Source organism: Lepidothrix coronata, unplaced genomic scaffold, assembly GCF_001604755.1.
Source record: "Lepidothrix coronata isolate B3197 unplaced genomic scaffold, Lepidothrix_coronata-1.0 Scaffold97, whole genome shotgun sequence".
Taxonomy (NCBI): Eukaryota; Metazoa; Chordata; class Aves; order Passeriformes; family Pipridae; genus Lepidothrix; species Lepidothrix coronata.
Genome location: NW_016690277.1, coordinates 80,931 through 98,882, shown reverse-complemented (window position 1 = coordinate 98,882; position 17,952 = coordinate 80,931). Strand labels below are relative to the sequence as shown.

The 17,952-nt window shown below is 42.3% G+C and overlaps 1 protein-coding gene across 1 annotated transcript in view; it reads left to right on the top strand.

Moving 5' to 3' along the window:
* Window positions 1-12,107, top strand: part of FARSB (phenylalanyl-tRNA synthetase beta subunit) — a 37,377-nt gene extending 25,270 nt beyond the window's left edge. The window contains exon 17 of the mRNA XM_017822414.1: window positions 11,429-12,107. Within this exon, the coding sequence (XP_017677903.1) occupies window positions 11,429-11,580 (152 nt within the window). The 3' untranslated portion in view covers window positions 11,581-12,107. The remainder of the gene's footprint in view (window positions 1-11,428) is intronic.
* The last annotated feature ends 5,845 nt before the right edge of the window (window positions 12,108-17,952 follow it).

Sequence of the window (17,952 nt, the reverse complement as noted above, 5' to 3'; positions counted from 1 at the left end):
AAAAAAAAGAAACTGCACTCCCTTCTTTTTACTGCCCTTATTTAATTAAATGAAAGGTGTGGTAAAGTGTAGAAAATTTTAATTCCACAGTAAATCATAGTAATAGCTTCTCATTTAGTAAGGTTTAGCTGTGAAATTAGAGGTGTAATAGTTATCTTCCATAACTAAGAACATCAGTAAACATTTGCTTTTATAATAATAATTATACAATAAACAACTTTAAAAGAAGATTTAGACCGTGAACCTCAATTCACAAGACAAGAGGAGGGAAATCTGGGACTAATTCCAAGTTAGGTGAATAGAATGGAACCACAGCATCTATCTCTAGTGATCAGTTTAAACTGGGAGACTACAATCTGTACAGATGTTTAATGCCCGTGTTGAACTTGGCATTATTGATGCCTGGTTTATTTTAAGAAATCGTAGCTTGATGGCTTTTAATGGCAATCCTGGCTTTTCAGCTGCCTGTCTTGGCAGCCACTGCATTGCTCACAGATGTCAACAATTGTCTATTTACTTACAGATAACTAAAGGACATAAGCCAATTTTACTATGAAGCCTCCAGATATCATTTCTGACATACTAGGAGATGTCAAACAATTCTTAATTCATTTAACTGGCATTCAGAAATAGATACTTTATAGGTGCTATTGCGTCCTTGTAATCGTATTTATAGTATTTCAGATTACAAGTTTGGTAGATAATCAGGTTTGTTTGAAAACATCTGTTCTCAACAAAAACATATCAGCTGGTAATTCAATATATTCAAGTCCTCTTCATTTCACATTTGCCAATTCCCAAGATTTATTTTGTTGTCACCCAGGATCAATCTGGATCATCCACCTTGGAATACTGGCACTACATTAATGTTTTTCTAGTACTACCGAATTCCCAGTATTGTTACTGTAAGTTAACAGCAGCAGGCAGGATATTTGCTTTGAGAACTGTACCATAATTCTGACACCTAAGACTCCTAGTGTCTCAGAAACATCCTAATCCTGGTAGATGTAACCAGACATATTCTTAATTTTTTTTTTCATATTCAAGAATACCTTTCCCCCCTGCCTGGTGAAAAGAAATATTTATTAAAAACCTAATACATTTCTATCTCATGAAAAGTTAAGCCAGTCTTGTTAGCAAATGAAAACGCTGTATCTACAATTTGTTTCCAGTACTCTTAAAAATCTTTCTAATACAGTCTTTATTGCAGCCAGTCATTAATCTTTCCTAATTTTTTCAGTTCCTTGATGAACTTCAAACACTGTTATTAGTCACATTTTATGCAGTGCAATTTATTTCTCTTATTTTTGTCTGTAAGTAACTTTTCTGATTTTTGACCACATTCACTTCAGCACTAAATATGAATATATAAAGATATTCCTGTTTTTTGGTTGTGAAACTGGTAGTACTCATTTGTCAAATAAATTGTTTGTGAAGATCTCCTGGTCTTCCACTCCTGTTTCTCTGTTTAGTTCCCTCCTGGTCTCACAGTCAGCTTCATGAATTAACAACACAAGTAAGGACAGGTACCTTTTTTCTTTTTTTTTTCTTCTTTTTTTTTTTTTTCCCAATCTGACACTGCTTTTAATACATTTAAATGTATTACCATAATTCTGCAAGGGGTTTCAGGAGTTCTAGCACTGATCATCCAAATGGCTTAATTGTAAGGCATCTTGCAAATTTGGATGTTTGTCACTAGTTCTTGTGGCTTTTCCAGTGTTGGCCACTACTTTGTGATCTAATGAGTTTCTAATTGATTTTTTATCCTTTTTACCTGAGCAGTTTTTTCTGTAGCATCAAGGGAGCTTAGTTACATGAAGAACTCAAGATTAAATTGTCTAATAAAGGCAATTGGGTGTGGGTGCTCACTTGGTGTCCCTTTAAATTGTCTGTTGTCTCTGCTCTTTGTCTTCTTTCTGTAATACAGGTCTTCAGATTTATAGGAACTAAATCACTACATATTTAGGCCAAGCTTATTTCTGTTTTATCTAGTATCTTCCCACTCTGGTGCTAATGCCTCAGTTTTGGTTTTAAATGCTTTAATACCCAAGGAGGTACCCAGGGAAGATATGAAATGGGAGAGTTGCTTATTTAGCCAAAGCGGGAGTCTCCAGTGCCTGGAGTTTCTGCAGATAAACCTGGTTTTTCAAAATTTGACAGCACAGTCTGGCACTGGACATCTCAGAGGTGTCTAGATGTTGGAAGTGATACAGGTAGGCCAAGCAACACAGAGTTTGTGGCAAAACTCATACTTTGATTTTAGAAATAAGTCTCACTTCATTACCTTTGTGTTATACTGTTGATTTTTGTTATGAAAAAGAGGCTCTCAGAAGTGGGTTTGAGAAGGGCTTTTTCCATTCCCGTGGTCATTTCAGCTTCTCTCTAAAAGTTTTTGAATGTTCCTTCACGATACCCTTCAAGTATAATCTGTTTGTACAGCACTTATCCCCAAAAGTTGTATCAGTTAGAGGGGGAAAATGCATTATTTTAGCACAGCATGGGATAATAAAAGGTTTGACAGGCTTAGACTTCTTTGTCTTTTAAAACTTTCATCACCAAATTATGAGACCCTTTTTTACCCCACATATGAAATAAAGTAAATTCTATTAGAAAACAAAGAAAGTATTTGTTTCTCAAACCCAGAAGATTATTTCAGAAGAAAAACTCCTTTGAACTGACTAATTTAGAAGTTTGTGTCCTGTGGTATAATCCCCCTGTAGGGAAAGGGAGGGGGGAGGGAATAAATCTATAGTAACTGCAAAAATACTGCAAGGAGAAGTGTCAAGTCAATTTGAAAAGACACACAAGCTACCTTATAACTTCCTCTTTTTGCTGGGACTATACAGATTACAGTGTTCTTCCCATTGCATTTTATTCTGACAGATTAGGGGTGCTTCCAGAAGTAATAGCATTTGTCATGACAGTTAAGAATTTTCATTTTCTACTGGTTTTTGTAAACTCCCTGAACTATCTAAATCATTGGCATTTGTGTTTCTTGAGCTCGAGGTGTCAGTGTCTTCTCCCTGACAATTCTCTACTCTGCTGCTATTCCCTTACTGGGGGAATAAAACTCTTCAGAGTTTAATTCTTCTTTTTCCACCCCAAAGGCAACTCTCTTTTTTAATCACACATCATAACAAGTCTAACAGATAAAAATATTTCTTGCATCAAGAGTTTTAAATGTCTGGCACAGCTTTACTTTATATAATTGTAGATTTAGGTCATTTCCATGTTTTCTGTCTGTTTCCTTACATTTTTAAATAGAAAATTACTTCTTAATCATAAACTATATTTTTAATGTTGCAAAGCCTTCTCTAGAAAAGAAATGATTCATCCAAGCCAGTAGCAGAAATAGCAGCAATAGCACATCTCCTTTCTCAGTGAACAGGGGCAGTGATCTAAGCACTGAGGGTCAGGGTGTTTGATCCTTCAATTCCATTTTCACCTGCACACCTGCTATAGCTAGAGGCAAACTGAGTGTGCATATGCTTTCATTTTCACTACCATATTAATATTAATGCTAGCAAATGTGAGCATGTCAATTTTATGCTTTATAGTTAAGCAGTTCTCCAGTCTGGTGTGATTTTTCAACTGTGATATGGGAGCAGAGGGGCAAGTGCTTCAAATTTAGTCTTACCTTTTTTTTTTTTTTTCAGTGTCTGCAATTACATTTTAAACAAGAATTTGCAAGATATTGGCTCAAAGTTTTAGATCAATGTTGAATGCAGGTTCCAAAGACTTCTGTTGCCCGTGGTGGAGGAACTGACTTTATCGTGGTTTGTGGTTTATATGTTAGAAAACAGTAGATAAACAAAGAAATACTGAGCTAGGTCAGGCTGAGCCCAGTACCTGTGCTGGGCACAGACCCTCCTGGTTTGGGACCTGAAGCAGAACAGCCGTATTTGTGCCAGGTCTGGTCTTGGGCGAGCTCACACTCAGCCAGTTCAGGCATTTCTGTTCCTGGTGGAGCAGCCGTGGTGCTCCAGCCACAAGGCCTTGGTTTGCAACAGAAACCCTAGCTGCTAAAACTTGAGTGATTAACAGTTCCACTGACTGCTGGAGTTCATCTTTTCATTATGTATTATTCCATGCTAGTTTGTCAAGTCATTTCCTGAAGGGCATGAAATGTGGTAGCTGTGAAAGCCAACATCAGGTGGCTGTTAGTTATCTCAGCAAGTGATGTCAGGTCACAGGGAGGGGAGGGCAGCTCGATCTGAGACATGAGGTGATTAAACAACATACAAACTAAGTATGACATACTAAAGTAGACTTGCAGACTGACTTAGTGCTGGTTCTCGTTATTCTCTAATGCTTGTGTGAAAGCAGAGCCTAAAAGCTAAAACTGCTGCCTTACTGTGAGTACATGAAGTTCTACCCCCTACCATAAGGAATATGGTTTATTGTTTCCTAGTTTCTGACAGACTGTGGTGTTTGCAAGGATGAATTATTCCTTTAGATATGCAAAGAGAGATAAAAAACAGTCATGGAACAGAAAGAAATTAAGTTTTTTAATACTGAAAGCTTTGTGTTCTGTGACTCAAGTGAAATAGCAAGACATCTAAAAAAAAAAATTAAAAAGAAGAAAGAAAAAAGAGTGAGCTTTATCTGGGATTAGGAATTCCCTAGTTTTATCAATACAATAACTGTGACACAATACCAGCTTAGATTTGTGACTTTTAGAAAAGGCAAGGTATAATATTTCAGATAAATCTGGATAAAGCAGATAAAACAGGCCTAAAAGCAAAGATTAGCTGTGTAATGGTAACTCTGCAGTGCAACTAAACTCCAGTGTGGAATTGCTGTTTCTCACAACTGCCCCACAAATGCAAAGTTTTTGAGCTTTAGACACAAACACTGATTTCTAGGAAAATACATGGAATTTGACAGATTTCTTTCTAGGTTTCCTGCTGTAGTTTTTCTGTACGCAGTATTTAAACAACCACACTGGGACTCCTGCACTGAATAAGAGAAACACTGTTACCCAGATCAGTGACCCAAAATGTCTGTGTTCCTTTAGCCTCAGCATCCACCCAAATACTACTCTCCATTAGGAAAGGCAGGAACACAGTGATACAGCTTAAGTATCTGAGACTGCTGTAATCCTGAGGATAACATGGGCAGATAAAGAGGTTCTCCAAACCTATTGCATTCTTGAACCACTTCCTGACATCCAGCAACACCAAACACCCTCTGTTTCTAGAGCAATAATGAAAAATAAGTCAGGCTTATAGGGTTGTAGTATGAGATAGAAGAGTTAATTTTTCTCACATCCTCCCTGAGATACAAATTAATAAAAACACAGCCATTGACTTAGTTGTAATACGAGAGGATGATTAATTGACTGACCACTGCAGATTTGTGGATGATTCTCCATGTTCCCTAGTCTCATTGTCTGCACAAGGACTCTAATATTCAGCTCTATTTTTGGATATCCAGTGTACAAGTCCAGGTAAATAACTGACTGTCACTTTACCCTCTTCTGTTATGCCCTGTATGAGGAGGCTTTTGAAAAAGGAGGTTGTCAGAATGAAAAATGTTCTTTAGACAAGGACATATTCATTCCCATCATAAAGATATTTCTTCTGTCATTTTTGTCAGGTGTTAATTATTTTCCCGAGGGGGAGAATTAAGGCACATACCTGAAATTTGATTGTACTAATTTGAATTTCCTGATGTGTCATTACAGTTAGGTGTGATCTGGGGAGTGGCAGTTGTTGTGGCACAGCTGTAGTCAGGATTTACAAACCAAGGGACTAAAGTAATAAATATTCCACTGTTCCCAAAGTGTGTTTTTTCTGGGCATGAGAATATAAGGGGGAGGAACTGCAGACAGTGTGCAACTTAAAAGAACAATTGGTCTCAATGTGTTCCAAAAATCATGCCAGATTTGAGATGTCTGTGATTTTAAAAAATTAGCTGAAGGTAAATTATCCCACAAAGAGATATGATTTTGAGGTTGCTGTTTTGCATAAGGTTCTGGGAGCTTGGCTGCACTGTGTGCATGGGCAAGAAAAGGTGCCTTTTAAAACACTGCCCAGTCTGATAGTGTCCTCTGACTCTGCATTTGATTTGTATTATCTGCCAAAAGAAAGAACTGGTCGAAAGTGTGAAGAACCTGATCCTAAAACCAACATCTAACCTCACAAAACTAAATTCCACCCAGTCCAGCACAGGCAAAATACTTCACCAGGTGAGTCAGGATGAGGTAGTGAAAGGGCAGCTGGATGACTGAAGGGGAAGAGAATTAAGATGAAAGACTACTGAGGCCAGATGAGCTCTGCTCTGTTACCTCCTTAAGCTTCAGCTTCCAGTGTTCCTTCAAATTACAGGAACAAACAAGTGGGTCTGAAGGCTTAGTGCAACTGTAGGCCTATAATACTACTTTAATCTATTTCTTTTTGAAAGGAAGGGAGAGTAAGGTAGAGAAAAGAAACTGTGCAAGGTGTTTGACAACAGAGAGTGCAGGGAACTCAGAGCTCTTTGAGGGTCAATTAGCCAGAAAATGTGCTAAAGACTACATGCTCTGTTGGATTATTGGCCAAAGAATTACCCCAGAGCAATCAAAGTGGCCCTGTTGCCTGAATACAGAAAGGCAATTACGGATTTTGAGGACATGCTACAGAAGCTTTAATTAAAGGTATTATTTCTACATCACTGAACACTGGAAATTAAATTCTTACTTGCAGCCATGAGAAGTAGCTTTTGTCTTTTACTGGCGTGTAGTATGTCAGCATAAGACACGGCTGGCTTTGGCATCTCTTCTTTAGGAACACATATTGTATTTCACCCCACCCCTTCTCCTAACTACCAATTATAGACCTGACATATTAAGAGGTGGATTTCCATTGCTAGACCTTCAGGCTTCCTCTGGCATTGTCTAGGTCTCAATCAGCAAGGACAATACAATCTGACTAAATTTCAAGGTGAAGTTTATGAAGTACTACTACTGTGCAGAGCAGAAAGGATTTACATACCAAGAATGACAAATCTGTTATCCTTAAAACAGAAGGTATAATAAACTACAATTTTTAAATTAATTTTGACTCTCCACAAACAACCAGACAGACCTACAAGAGCAGCCTTTCAGTATGACTGCACTAGCAGCAAACACAGTGCCTTCCTTGCACACCTACCAAGAGTGGGGCCTCCAGGTGTGCTTTAGTGGCTGCCTGACTAATGAAAGCTTCTTTCAGGAAGACCATACTCTTCACAACCATACTGTTCTTGATGGCACTGCCTAGACAGATAAGACAAACTCTATGATGAACTCCTGCTCAAAAGCTGCAGGTCACAGCTGCTAATGATTCTGGGAAGGCTCCTTTTGGCATCAATGCTTTATTGAAGCCTTAGAGCACTGGGCTTCACCTTATGGTGTGATTTATTCAAACAAGGTAACACTGTGCATTTTTTTATGGACTCCCCATATGTGCAAGTAGCATCAGCACCTATCTTTCACACAGCCTGGACTCTCACTCTATGAAGTTTTTAGTTTACTTCAGAAGTTGAAGTCACATAACACTGTCTAGTACAAACCACCATTGCTATTTACTTGATAACACAAGAAACACACAAATTAGGATAAAAAACGTCCTTACCTTTGTTTCCTGGTTATTTTGATGTACCCTCAAGTTTGCTGCCCTGCTCCATTGGTTGCTCAAGCCCTCCTGCAGCCTGTCCTCAGCACAGCAAGGTTCCTCTAGCTCAGGTCTCCTTTTGTGGTAGTGGTTGGTCCCTCAATCAAAGCCCTCCCCCCCCAGCTGCAAAATGCTTGTTCCTTTCCCCCCCCGCTTTTTGCTCAGGTTTTTCCTGTTTCTTCTGAGATTTTTTCCTTCTTTATGTGCTTCCCTTTCACTGTCTCAATTTTTTAATCTGAAATTTACATTTGCTCCCAATTCCGGTGCCTTGGCAACCAACATTACCCAGTCCAGTGCCTGAGACAACCTCCTTCTCTCTCCACCTGTGTGGTCAAAGGAAGAGTTCCTAAGATGAGGAAGGCTTTAGATCCCCCATGTGGGATGCAGTCTGGAGGCCCTTTTGGCAGGCAGGAATATACTTTGAAGCATTCTGTAGTGCAGCCAATTATCATAATAATAGTTCCATTATTAAACAGAGTTCATAAACTCTCTGTAAACCTGTTCCTCAGCTCATGTTTCTTTGGTGCAAGAGCCAAGTGTTAGCTGGACAGATGGGGGCTCTAAAGCTTTTAACAGGTTCTTTCATTTTTATTTGCTTATTGTCTGATCTTTTCCAGTCACAGAATTATGCCCTGCAACTGCCATGTCTGCAAAGCATCAGGCACAATGGTGACTGCCCTGTAAAGTAACCAGCATTTCAGGGTTAGCTTTAACAGAAATGGAAAGGTAGTTTGAAGGTCCTATTGCCTGCACTTTGGGGACCAAAATGTTCCCCCTTCATATTAACTATCTGTTTCCCTCTTCACTGCAAGAAGTGCAAAGAAAAGTAACATCATGGTCCAGCATAAGTTGCTGCATGAGATGGAAAAATACTGCTGAATGTCTAACCTGTAGCCTGGAGCACCATGTTTGGAGCACACTGAATGTTTGGTTTCACAGCAAAGGCCTTCAGCCCAATCAACAGCTTGTCCCACACTCCTCCCCCCTCCAGGTGTGGAGCCAGTCACCACCTCCTTCTGGCAGTAGTGATTCAGGTCCCTTGTGCCACGGAGCTGTGCTGTAAGCTCATGGGGAGAAGGGATAAATTTTATCAGTGTTGAGATTCCAGCTAACATAGTCTTCACTTTATGCCATAATCACTAAGCCATTTCATAAGTTTTTGATGCAATGGCACGAATTGCTTTCAGGTTTCAAAATTTATCACAAATGCATGTTATTTAGTTAAATGCAAGGCAACTTCTCCTGAAGTTAACCTTCTAGGGAAGGTCAGTAATGGTGGATATGAGGGTTGATAAGTCTTCAAGTCCCCCCACCATTTGTTCAGCTTCTGCCTGACTTCTGACTGGGAGACCAACAACTGGTGATGCCTGGGTAGCAAAGCATTTCTTGTGCCTGAAAACTTAACAGTGTTTCACACAATGGGAAGTGCCACAGATCTGGGAAACTGCCCTTGACAGATTGACTGAGTGCAGTATTATTTTAGACCCCATCAGATGTCTATAAATTTAAAAACAGTTAAGTCTCATGATATAGTTGGGTCTAGATGTGCAAGAAGATAAAATAACTTTCCCAAGACTACAGACAAGGCACCTCAGAAGAACAGACAAGTCAGACTCATAGCTTTTTAACTGACCATACTGTCAGAGATCTTTTTTCCTTTTTTATAGTGGGGTACCATGCCAACCTTATTAACCTGTGCTTGGTTCTTACTCTTGTACCAGTTTACTCTTACAGTCCAGTTTCTAAAAGAATGTCACTGTATGCTGCTCACATCTTTGGGACAATACTGGCTTTATTCACAAATAGGAAAGCCTTTACTACTGACTAAAAGGGGACTTTATTTTTAGGTTGTGTTTTCACCCACAATCTGCAGAGTGATCTGTATGTGTGTCATTTGTCTCTTTTCTAAATTTATTTCATCAAGTTTTATTTTAACACTTGTTTTGAATAGTGCAGTTTGGCAGTTCAAGTGTCTGTTTGGCTGGAGTCATGTGCCAGTAACAGCCAGGGTGAGATAATTTCACTGTTGTATGTCCAGTGTAAGTAGTAGGTATGTGCTTGTAGCTAAGACTGGAATTGGATCATTTAAAAGATGAATAATTTTAAGTAACGTTACTGTGGTCATTTGCTACTGCCATCAGATTTCACAAGGTAGCCAAAACTGATGTAAGATATTTAAGTTAATTTGCTCTTGCAGCAGCTTGGGCAAGAAAAAGACCTAATTGCTGTTCTTGTAGCTGCAGGTTACAACTACAAACCTCACAGGAGATACTTCTTAAATGAATTATTTCCATTGGAGAGCTAACGGAGAATATATCTCTAGACTTGATCACTAGTGATCAGAGTGTCACGAAAATGTTCCTGAGGTTTGAGATTCATTTGGACCTTTATTGCCTTTTAATTATCTCCTTGTTCACATAGTAGAGTGTCCCGGGCTTATCCTGAACCTTAAGCAGTATTTGGAACAACCAGAGAGTAAGTAAGTTGCTGTTAGGAAATTCTTGTGATCTTTTTTCGGGAGGTAGAGGATGCTGAAGGACAGGGAGCAGGAGTGGGAGCAGCTCCTCAGCTCTTGTCTTCACAGTGGCACAGAAGCATGTACAGCATCCCCACTGATGCAACCCCACACACCCCCAATAACTGTCTCCTTCTGGTAGAAGATGCTTTGTTGGATTTTAGCTAAAGGTGCAGAGCACAGGGTGAGGGCAGGGAAGCTGACTGGTCCCCAGTGCTGACCCTGCTGACTTGTTTAACTTCTGAGTGGAAATCTAGTAAAGAGCCCTTCCTCTCTGCAAGAGCAGCAGCATTAAAAACATGGTGGAGGCAGCTTTCTGAGGAGAATCTGTAGGATGCAGTGGCCTTGTTTCATCCTCTCTCCTTTCCTCCTCTGAGATCACAGCATCAGCTGCAGCACTACTCACTGGATATCCCACACCCTGTGCCTTGCTTCCATACACTTGTTCTGGAAGAGGTCGTTTCAGAAGGAGCAACTTGCTGGTTTGGTTTGGGTTTGTCTTTTGAAGGGCTATCAGGTGAAAATGCCTCTCAGCTCAGACCAAAAATGCAAGTGTAGCTGCTCTAGACAAGCGTGAACACATTGCTGGTATAGGCACCACGCAGAGAGAAGTTCCCATATGGGAAGGCTTTCCATGAAAAAGTCTGCACAGCTCCTCCAAGTTCTTCACGGCAAATTCAACTACTATTTTTTTTAAACTTCCAACTAACATTGAAAACCTGGGACTTGGGCTGAGGTAAGAGGAAGGTGATCTTTGACTTCCTTGGAGTTGTTCATTGTTTCACAGTTTTACAGTGTATAGGAAACTGCCTAAAAGCTCTTCTCCAGATGAGGAATGTAGGTTGTTTCTAATTATATGACATATAATCAAGGATGACATGCCTACTTACCCTTTAGATGACAGCAAGCTTTATTTCCTTAAACAGACTAAGGTGGGAAACATTCAGGTGTTAAATAGCCTAAAGGCTGCAAAAGTTCCTTATTTCAGTAGCCCTCTGACTCGACTTAACTGTGCTAATTTCTATTGCAGGAGCAACTTAGTCAAAACAACTGGAGTGTGAAAAATGCCCACGCTTTGGGCTTCACATTTTATTTTTAACTTAGTGTTTTCTCATTCTCTATCAATCATAACAACTGTTAATGCAAGAAAGTGAGAACCCCTTCTCAGCATCTCAGCACAGAGAACAGTTTAATACTGAGAGCTTTGTTCTGCACATTAAATGCCTATTGACTTCTCTGGCCCAAAGAAACATTGATTTTTCTCTCGCTTTCTTTACAGGCTCTGCTTTCTTTCCTGGTCGCTGTGCTGAGGTCTTTGCCAAAGGTCAAAGCATTGGGAAACTTGGAGTTCTACACCCTGATGTTATCACCAAGTTTGAGCTCACCATGCCATGCTCTGCCCTGGAGATCAATATTGAGCCCTTCGTGTGAAGACATGACTTTTATCCTCCGGCAGCTGTCCACTGTCACATGCAGCACCCTCTGGTCTTTTGTCTCCCTCCCGGGGGACATCGGCTGGTGCTTTTATGTTCCAATAAACTAGAAAAACAGACCCTGTGTCCCTGAGTAAATGTGTTCCTTACAGTCAATCTGGCTGGCTTCTGCAGGGAAAGAATGTGGCATCTCAGACTAGGCTGTGCCATCAATGTTTTTAAAGGGCAGGGGGGAAGAAACAAGTTGGGTCAAAGCCCAGTGTTTTTCAAGAGAAATGTAATGGCAGAGCACATGATTAGTTTTCAAAATCAGAAATGTTCCACAGACACAGCTTCATACTGTAACTGATTATGGCTGCATAACAGGAATCTCATTCTTTTCTTATTGCATGAAATAAGATAATTGATTAGAGCAAATGTTGAGTGAATGTGAGCAGAACTAAGGAGTTGAGCTTTTATTCTGTACGGTTGTCATGTGCTCATCAATGGCTGGGGGAGGAAAATAAACTTGTTTCATGAAAACCAGAGCTATTTTGTAAGCAAGATGTGTGTAATATCTTCTCCCCTACTCCAGACATAACTGTTGATCCTTTATCATTCTAAATTCAGAAAGGAGAGGGGGTGGAATTAAATTTTTTCATGGTTGATGTAAGCCTAGCGATTTTTGAAGCGCCAAACCAAATTGGGGAAGTGCATTTAAGAGCATATGCCCGTGGTCTTTTGCATGAGGAGCAGAGCACTATCAAAGCCTTTGTCCTTCTGGGGCTGGCATGTTTGTCTGCAGAAGTCAGCGTGGGCCCGCTGCACTCACACCCCGCCGGTGGCTTTCTGGCCCCCAGCTGCACGGGGACCACGCAGCTTTGGGATAGGATTACTTCTCTTGAAGTTTTGCCCCTGCCAATACATGAGAACCTCTCATGGCTCAGGCTTTTCCTTCTAGGTGGCTTTCTGGCAGCAGTTATGCCGCAGCCTGGTGCATTGTGCCTCGGCTCTCTGGGAAAATGAGAAGCTCCATCCAGCACTCCGATGCCCGATCCAGCCTTTCTGCGGGAATGTCACCAAGTGGGTGGTCAGCTCAGTATGTTGAGGCAGCTCTTTACTCTCTGGCTTGTGAAGTTGGCTATCCCTCCTATGCAATATTATAACCATTGCTAATGGTTGCAGGCTAACAATAGCCAGTATTTTATGTTAGGTCTGTACACTGTGGCTCTTTTCCATTGGGAGAGCCAGATAGCCCCTGATCCCAGGAGGGGACTGTCCAAAAGTGGGCATCTGGGAGATGCTGGAGAAGGGTGTTACAATGACTGCCTCACTGAGCAGAGGGATGTGCAATGGTGAGGGTGAGGTAAGCTCACAGTTTTACGAGCTGCATGCCTGCACACACCCATATCACTGGACCCACGAGGGCTTTTCAATGGCAGCCCCGTCGATAATCTTAACAGGTGGGAGGGCAACAGGCAAGGCTTTTTGGTGTGAGTGCTAATCCAGTATGAAAAATGCACTACAGTTACTCATCTGGAAACCCTACGGTTCCCCTCAGATGGAAGTGTAGATTTTAATTATCTCTGCATGACAGACGTGAAATGAGAATATAGCTATTGCCATACGTTGCACGACTGGCTCCAGTGCCCACGGAGAGTGAGAAAACTGCAGCTCACATTTTAAATCTCCCAAGGGATTAGCCAGCTTGCCGTTTGCAGGATATATCTCTCCGTGGTGCCTACACAACTGTAACCAAGCAAGCTCGCAGTGTGGGAAGCAATCTGTAACGCAGATGGTAAGTATTAACCCCCCCTGTTTATTGGTGTGTCATGCACGGGGATTAGGACGACAATAAGGCAGATTTGCATTGCAGCAGAGTGCAGGCATATTTGCATGCACTAAATATATTTCTCTACACAAGATTTTCTGACTCTTTGGGTGTCCCAATTCTCCTGTGAATTTGCTGTCCTTTGAGTTTAAAGACCAGATTAGGCTGGGACTAAGGGCTTGAGCTGCAGTGGCATGTGTTGTGAGGCTTTTAGGGATCACTTCTTTTTCAAACCATTTGCCCATGCATTGGCAGCTAAGTGCACCACAAATGGGACACTAACTGTCCCAGGTAAGTACCATTACTTGCTAAAAGTGGAGGATGAGAATCAAGATAAAGGTTAAAAAACCCATTTGGAGCCCCTGGACCCCCCAGCTAACTGTGGTACCAGCAGCCTTGCAGGGGCTGCTGTAGCAATGAAATTCAAGCTTTGCTGTAGTGCTGTGCTCAGGATTAACCATGATTCCTGATGAGTGGGGCACTTCATATAAGTCTGGTGTATTTATTGCAAGGCTTTGTCTTTCACAGCTCCAAACCAATTATCTGGTATTTACGGCCTGCTCATAGCTGTATGCAGAACTCGAGGTAGCTATCACCCAGCTTCATGCTGGAGCGAGCCACTGTGAGCATTGAAATTTGCTTTTACCCTTTGCTGTAGCCATGGTCTCAGGCAAAGGCAATGTCTGCTGGTGGTGGTGGCTTCTGAGCAATTTTTAAACATCTTTTGAACTTGGATTTTCTTTTTAAAGAAAAGTTGGAAGTGGGATTTTTCACTACTGGTCCCAAATTATGGATTACTTTTGGCCTGCTCCTGCTGCCTGTGCGTACTGGGTCATCGCTGGGGATCTGAACACGAGCACAAAAGGATGGAGAGCTGGTGACAGAGAGGTCAAAGCTGATTTAGGGTGCTGTCCAGGTGGCTGCCAGGTTCCATTCTGCTGGACACAAGCACCTCTGGGTTTGTCCTTGCTGTGCTTTGGAGCTGTAAAGGTGATTTTCCAAAGGAGCAGAACCCTGAGACAGCCCGACTGCAGCTCCCAGCACAGGCCCCTGTGCTCGCAGGTCACCCTCGCTATTGCACAAGAGTGTTTGTTTATGTAAAGGTGACACTTGGGACTGTTTCCATCTCCGTGCTGGCGTTGTGCTTGCTTGCAATTCAAATCATTCTCGGTTTGGCAGGTGAGTATGGAATAGGCTGAGCAAAAGCACCGGGCGCTGCCAGGAGGCTGCTGGGGGGTCACGGCCTCTCACACGCGACACCTCTGACCGCCCGGTGACCTCGAAACCGAGCCTGGTGCGAGGGCAGCCGGGTGAGCAGGGCAGCAGCAGGGTGGCAGCGGGACAGTGGGCAGGCTGGCCATCACTGCCAGCCCACTGCCAGCCCCAGCAGATGACAGGGGAAGCGATGTGCTCTGGCAGGAGCAGGAGCTGGAGCTGGCTGGCAGCAAGCGAGGGCCTTCCTTTACACGGGTTTTAGCAAATGTGCAAGATCCCATACATACACTACTGAACTGCACTTCCACCCTGTGCAGAGAGGTACTCACATTTCCTAACTTCTGCTTGTAGCACAGATATTAGAAGGGTCAAAACTGAAACTCAGACCGTTGTATTCTATCCCCTAAATTACATCCCCTGTATCCAGAAAAGCAAGGCGCAAGCCTGCTGGTGATTTTGCATAGAAATTTGGATGGATTAGGAGACTGGGGTCATGACAAAGTTACTGCTGGAAAATTAAAGCAGGAAAATTCAGTGCTTGCTGCTTTGAGTTTTAATCCCTGCCAAAAGGTCCAATACCATTTTGCTGCTGGCAGAGTAGCTGGTTGTGCACTGGAAGGCTGTCACACAGAGATGCCCCACGACAGGAGGAAGGCTGGGTTGGCACCACACAACCAAAAAGTGAATTGCAAAGTGAGCATTTCAGCAGGTAGCCTCAAGGCAGGACAGAGTGGACTAAGCTAAGGGTGAGGTGCCTGCTACATCCCTCTTGACAGAATAACGAAGGAAACTTAGATTGCCTTGCACCACCCCTCCAGCTGTAGGCAGCCACAGGATGGATACCTGTAGCACTGGACCAGGACAGACAGAATTCAACAGCCCAGGCTCCAACGCTGATGCTCTGGAAGTTGCCTCCTATCCTGTTCACAACAAACACAGTGTTTTACTCTAAAATCTGAACATGCCTACTCAAGAGGATTCAGCTGGTGACTTTGTGAGAACAGAACATGACCAACAAAACCACCACAAAAACTCATTTTCTACCACCACACTGGAAATGCAGAGGCACACATGCTGCAGGGATGAAGGGGTGGGGAGCATTTCCACAGACAGCAAAGACACACATGGGTTTGCCACGAGGACCTGGTTAATGAATACAGAAAGGGTGAAGTCTCTTACCTTGTTAGAGGACTTGCCTCTCCAAGCCTGGCCCTGTGGGAATGGCTGTGGTCCCATGAGCATCCCACAAGCACAGATACAACACAGAGCCGAGCTGAAACCTGTGCCTGGCCCAGGCGGCCCAGGGATGTTGCAGCAATTGGGCTCACTCTGATCAGCTGTGGGCACTTGGGGCCCAGGGCCATGCCACTTCCAGGCAAGGCATAATGCTGAGGGGAGGACATGGCTCTACCTGGTTTCAAATACACATCCTTGGCCACAAAACCTTGTTGGGCTGCTCAGTGAATGCAAAATATTCTTCAGTTCATGGGTTGTCACACTATAACTGCACATGTTAACTTAAATTCGCTTCCTATTAACTGTTTAGTCTATTAGAGGTAGATATTGCAGGTGAAGAAGATTCCACTGCCCAAACATCCCTTATCACTAATAACAGGCAACTCATTCATTTCCATTTGCAAAGATTGTAACAAATAATCATTAGTAGATCAGCAGTCTTTTTTTTTTTTTTATGTTTTAAAAAGAGCAAGACCTTGCTGTAGGAGCCAAAACTCTCAGCTGGACTGAACAGGAGACAAATGGCCACAAGCAGGACAGCTTGGAAAGAGAGATGCATGGTTGCACTTGGGAATCTCTTTAAAATGTGACTCATTCCCCTCACATCAGTCATTTACAAATAGCAATAGAGGACACAAAATGAACAGACAAACACCAAACTCTGCAAAATAGATATATTTTAAAATTTGAACCAAATACAGTTTGCATTTATTCCATGAATCACATGCAGGTTAATACTATAAAAATACCTGTGCAGCATTTATATATAATTTATAAAATCTTTGTAGCACAAAATAGCTGTGAATCAAAACAGAAATTTTACACATAAAGCTGCATGAATGTCCCTGTCAAACTATGCCTTTCTTGGGACTGATTCCACTCCCCACCTTAAACACAGCTTGCTGCCAAGTTTTTTCCCAGTTTTGGTCCCATCCACTGCGATATGGCCCCTCCACAGGGCTCCAGCTCTGCACAGCAGCTGTACATCATACAGCACTCTTAACACTGGAGTTTTAAAGGTCTTTTAAAGGTGTTTTAAATCCTGATGGCAGCGCTTTTGTGGTGTGTGGGAGGGAGAGAGAGTGAGGATGGAACCCCATGGCTTTGATGGCCAGAGTCCAGCACTCACCTGAGGGCAAGTGTGACTGGGCATTTGCCATGCTGAAAGGCTCACTGAAGCTGTTGGCATGCACATGTGAAGTCCACACAACCCGATATAAAACAGTTTATCCACAGCCTGAACAAATCTAAAAGTGGTTAAAATTTCTGCCTGCATTTCTTCTGGAGACAGACACCCTGGGTTTTAAAGTGGCACAGCCCTTTCATGTGCATGCCTCCCACTCCTCAGAAGAACTCCCAGGCACCATTTTGGAACTTGATTATGTTTATCCAACCAGCCAACTGGTAGCAAAGAACCTCCTTTACATTCTTCAGGTTCATTTTCCTTGCAGCCAGGAAGACAAGTGTACATGGTTAAAAAGCTGGCTCTCACTGTACATTCTGCCAGGAAAGGCACGGGGGCCATGCTTGAAGCTCTGCAGCGATAGCATGGTAACATTTTTCTAGCCAAGCAGACCACATTCACCGCTGTATTTCTCAACAGCTCATTGGTCCAACAGCTGATATATATTTTTTTTAAATAAGCAGCCTGAGTTATAGGGATGACCCTCCCACGAACACTCCTAACCTGCTATTCTACAAATGTACAAACAGTATTGCAGGATGCATGGAAGACCAACTGTGATGCTGTGCAGCACTAGAAAATGATAGCATCCTATTATTGCCACACGTTGCAGTCACCAGAGTCACTACTCAGCTCCTTCCACAACGCAGTTTATGGACACTACTTGTCATCCCTGCATGACAGGAAGGACTTTTCCCTGTCCTTTAGACAGGGGAGATTAATCTGAGTTAAACAGTTTGAACACAAACATCAGTGTTGTGGTAATAACTCTGCTCAGTTGTATGTGGGCAAATGATCTCTTAGTGGAGGCTTTCTTACTAGTATCCAAGATAAATTTGTTACAAATCACATAAAACGTTTTGTGTTAGATTTTCCTTGTGTTTTATGGTTGGGGGGGGGGGGGGGGTTTTTGGGGTGAGTATTTT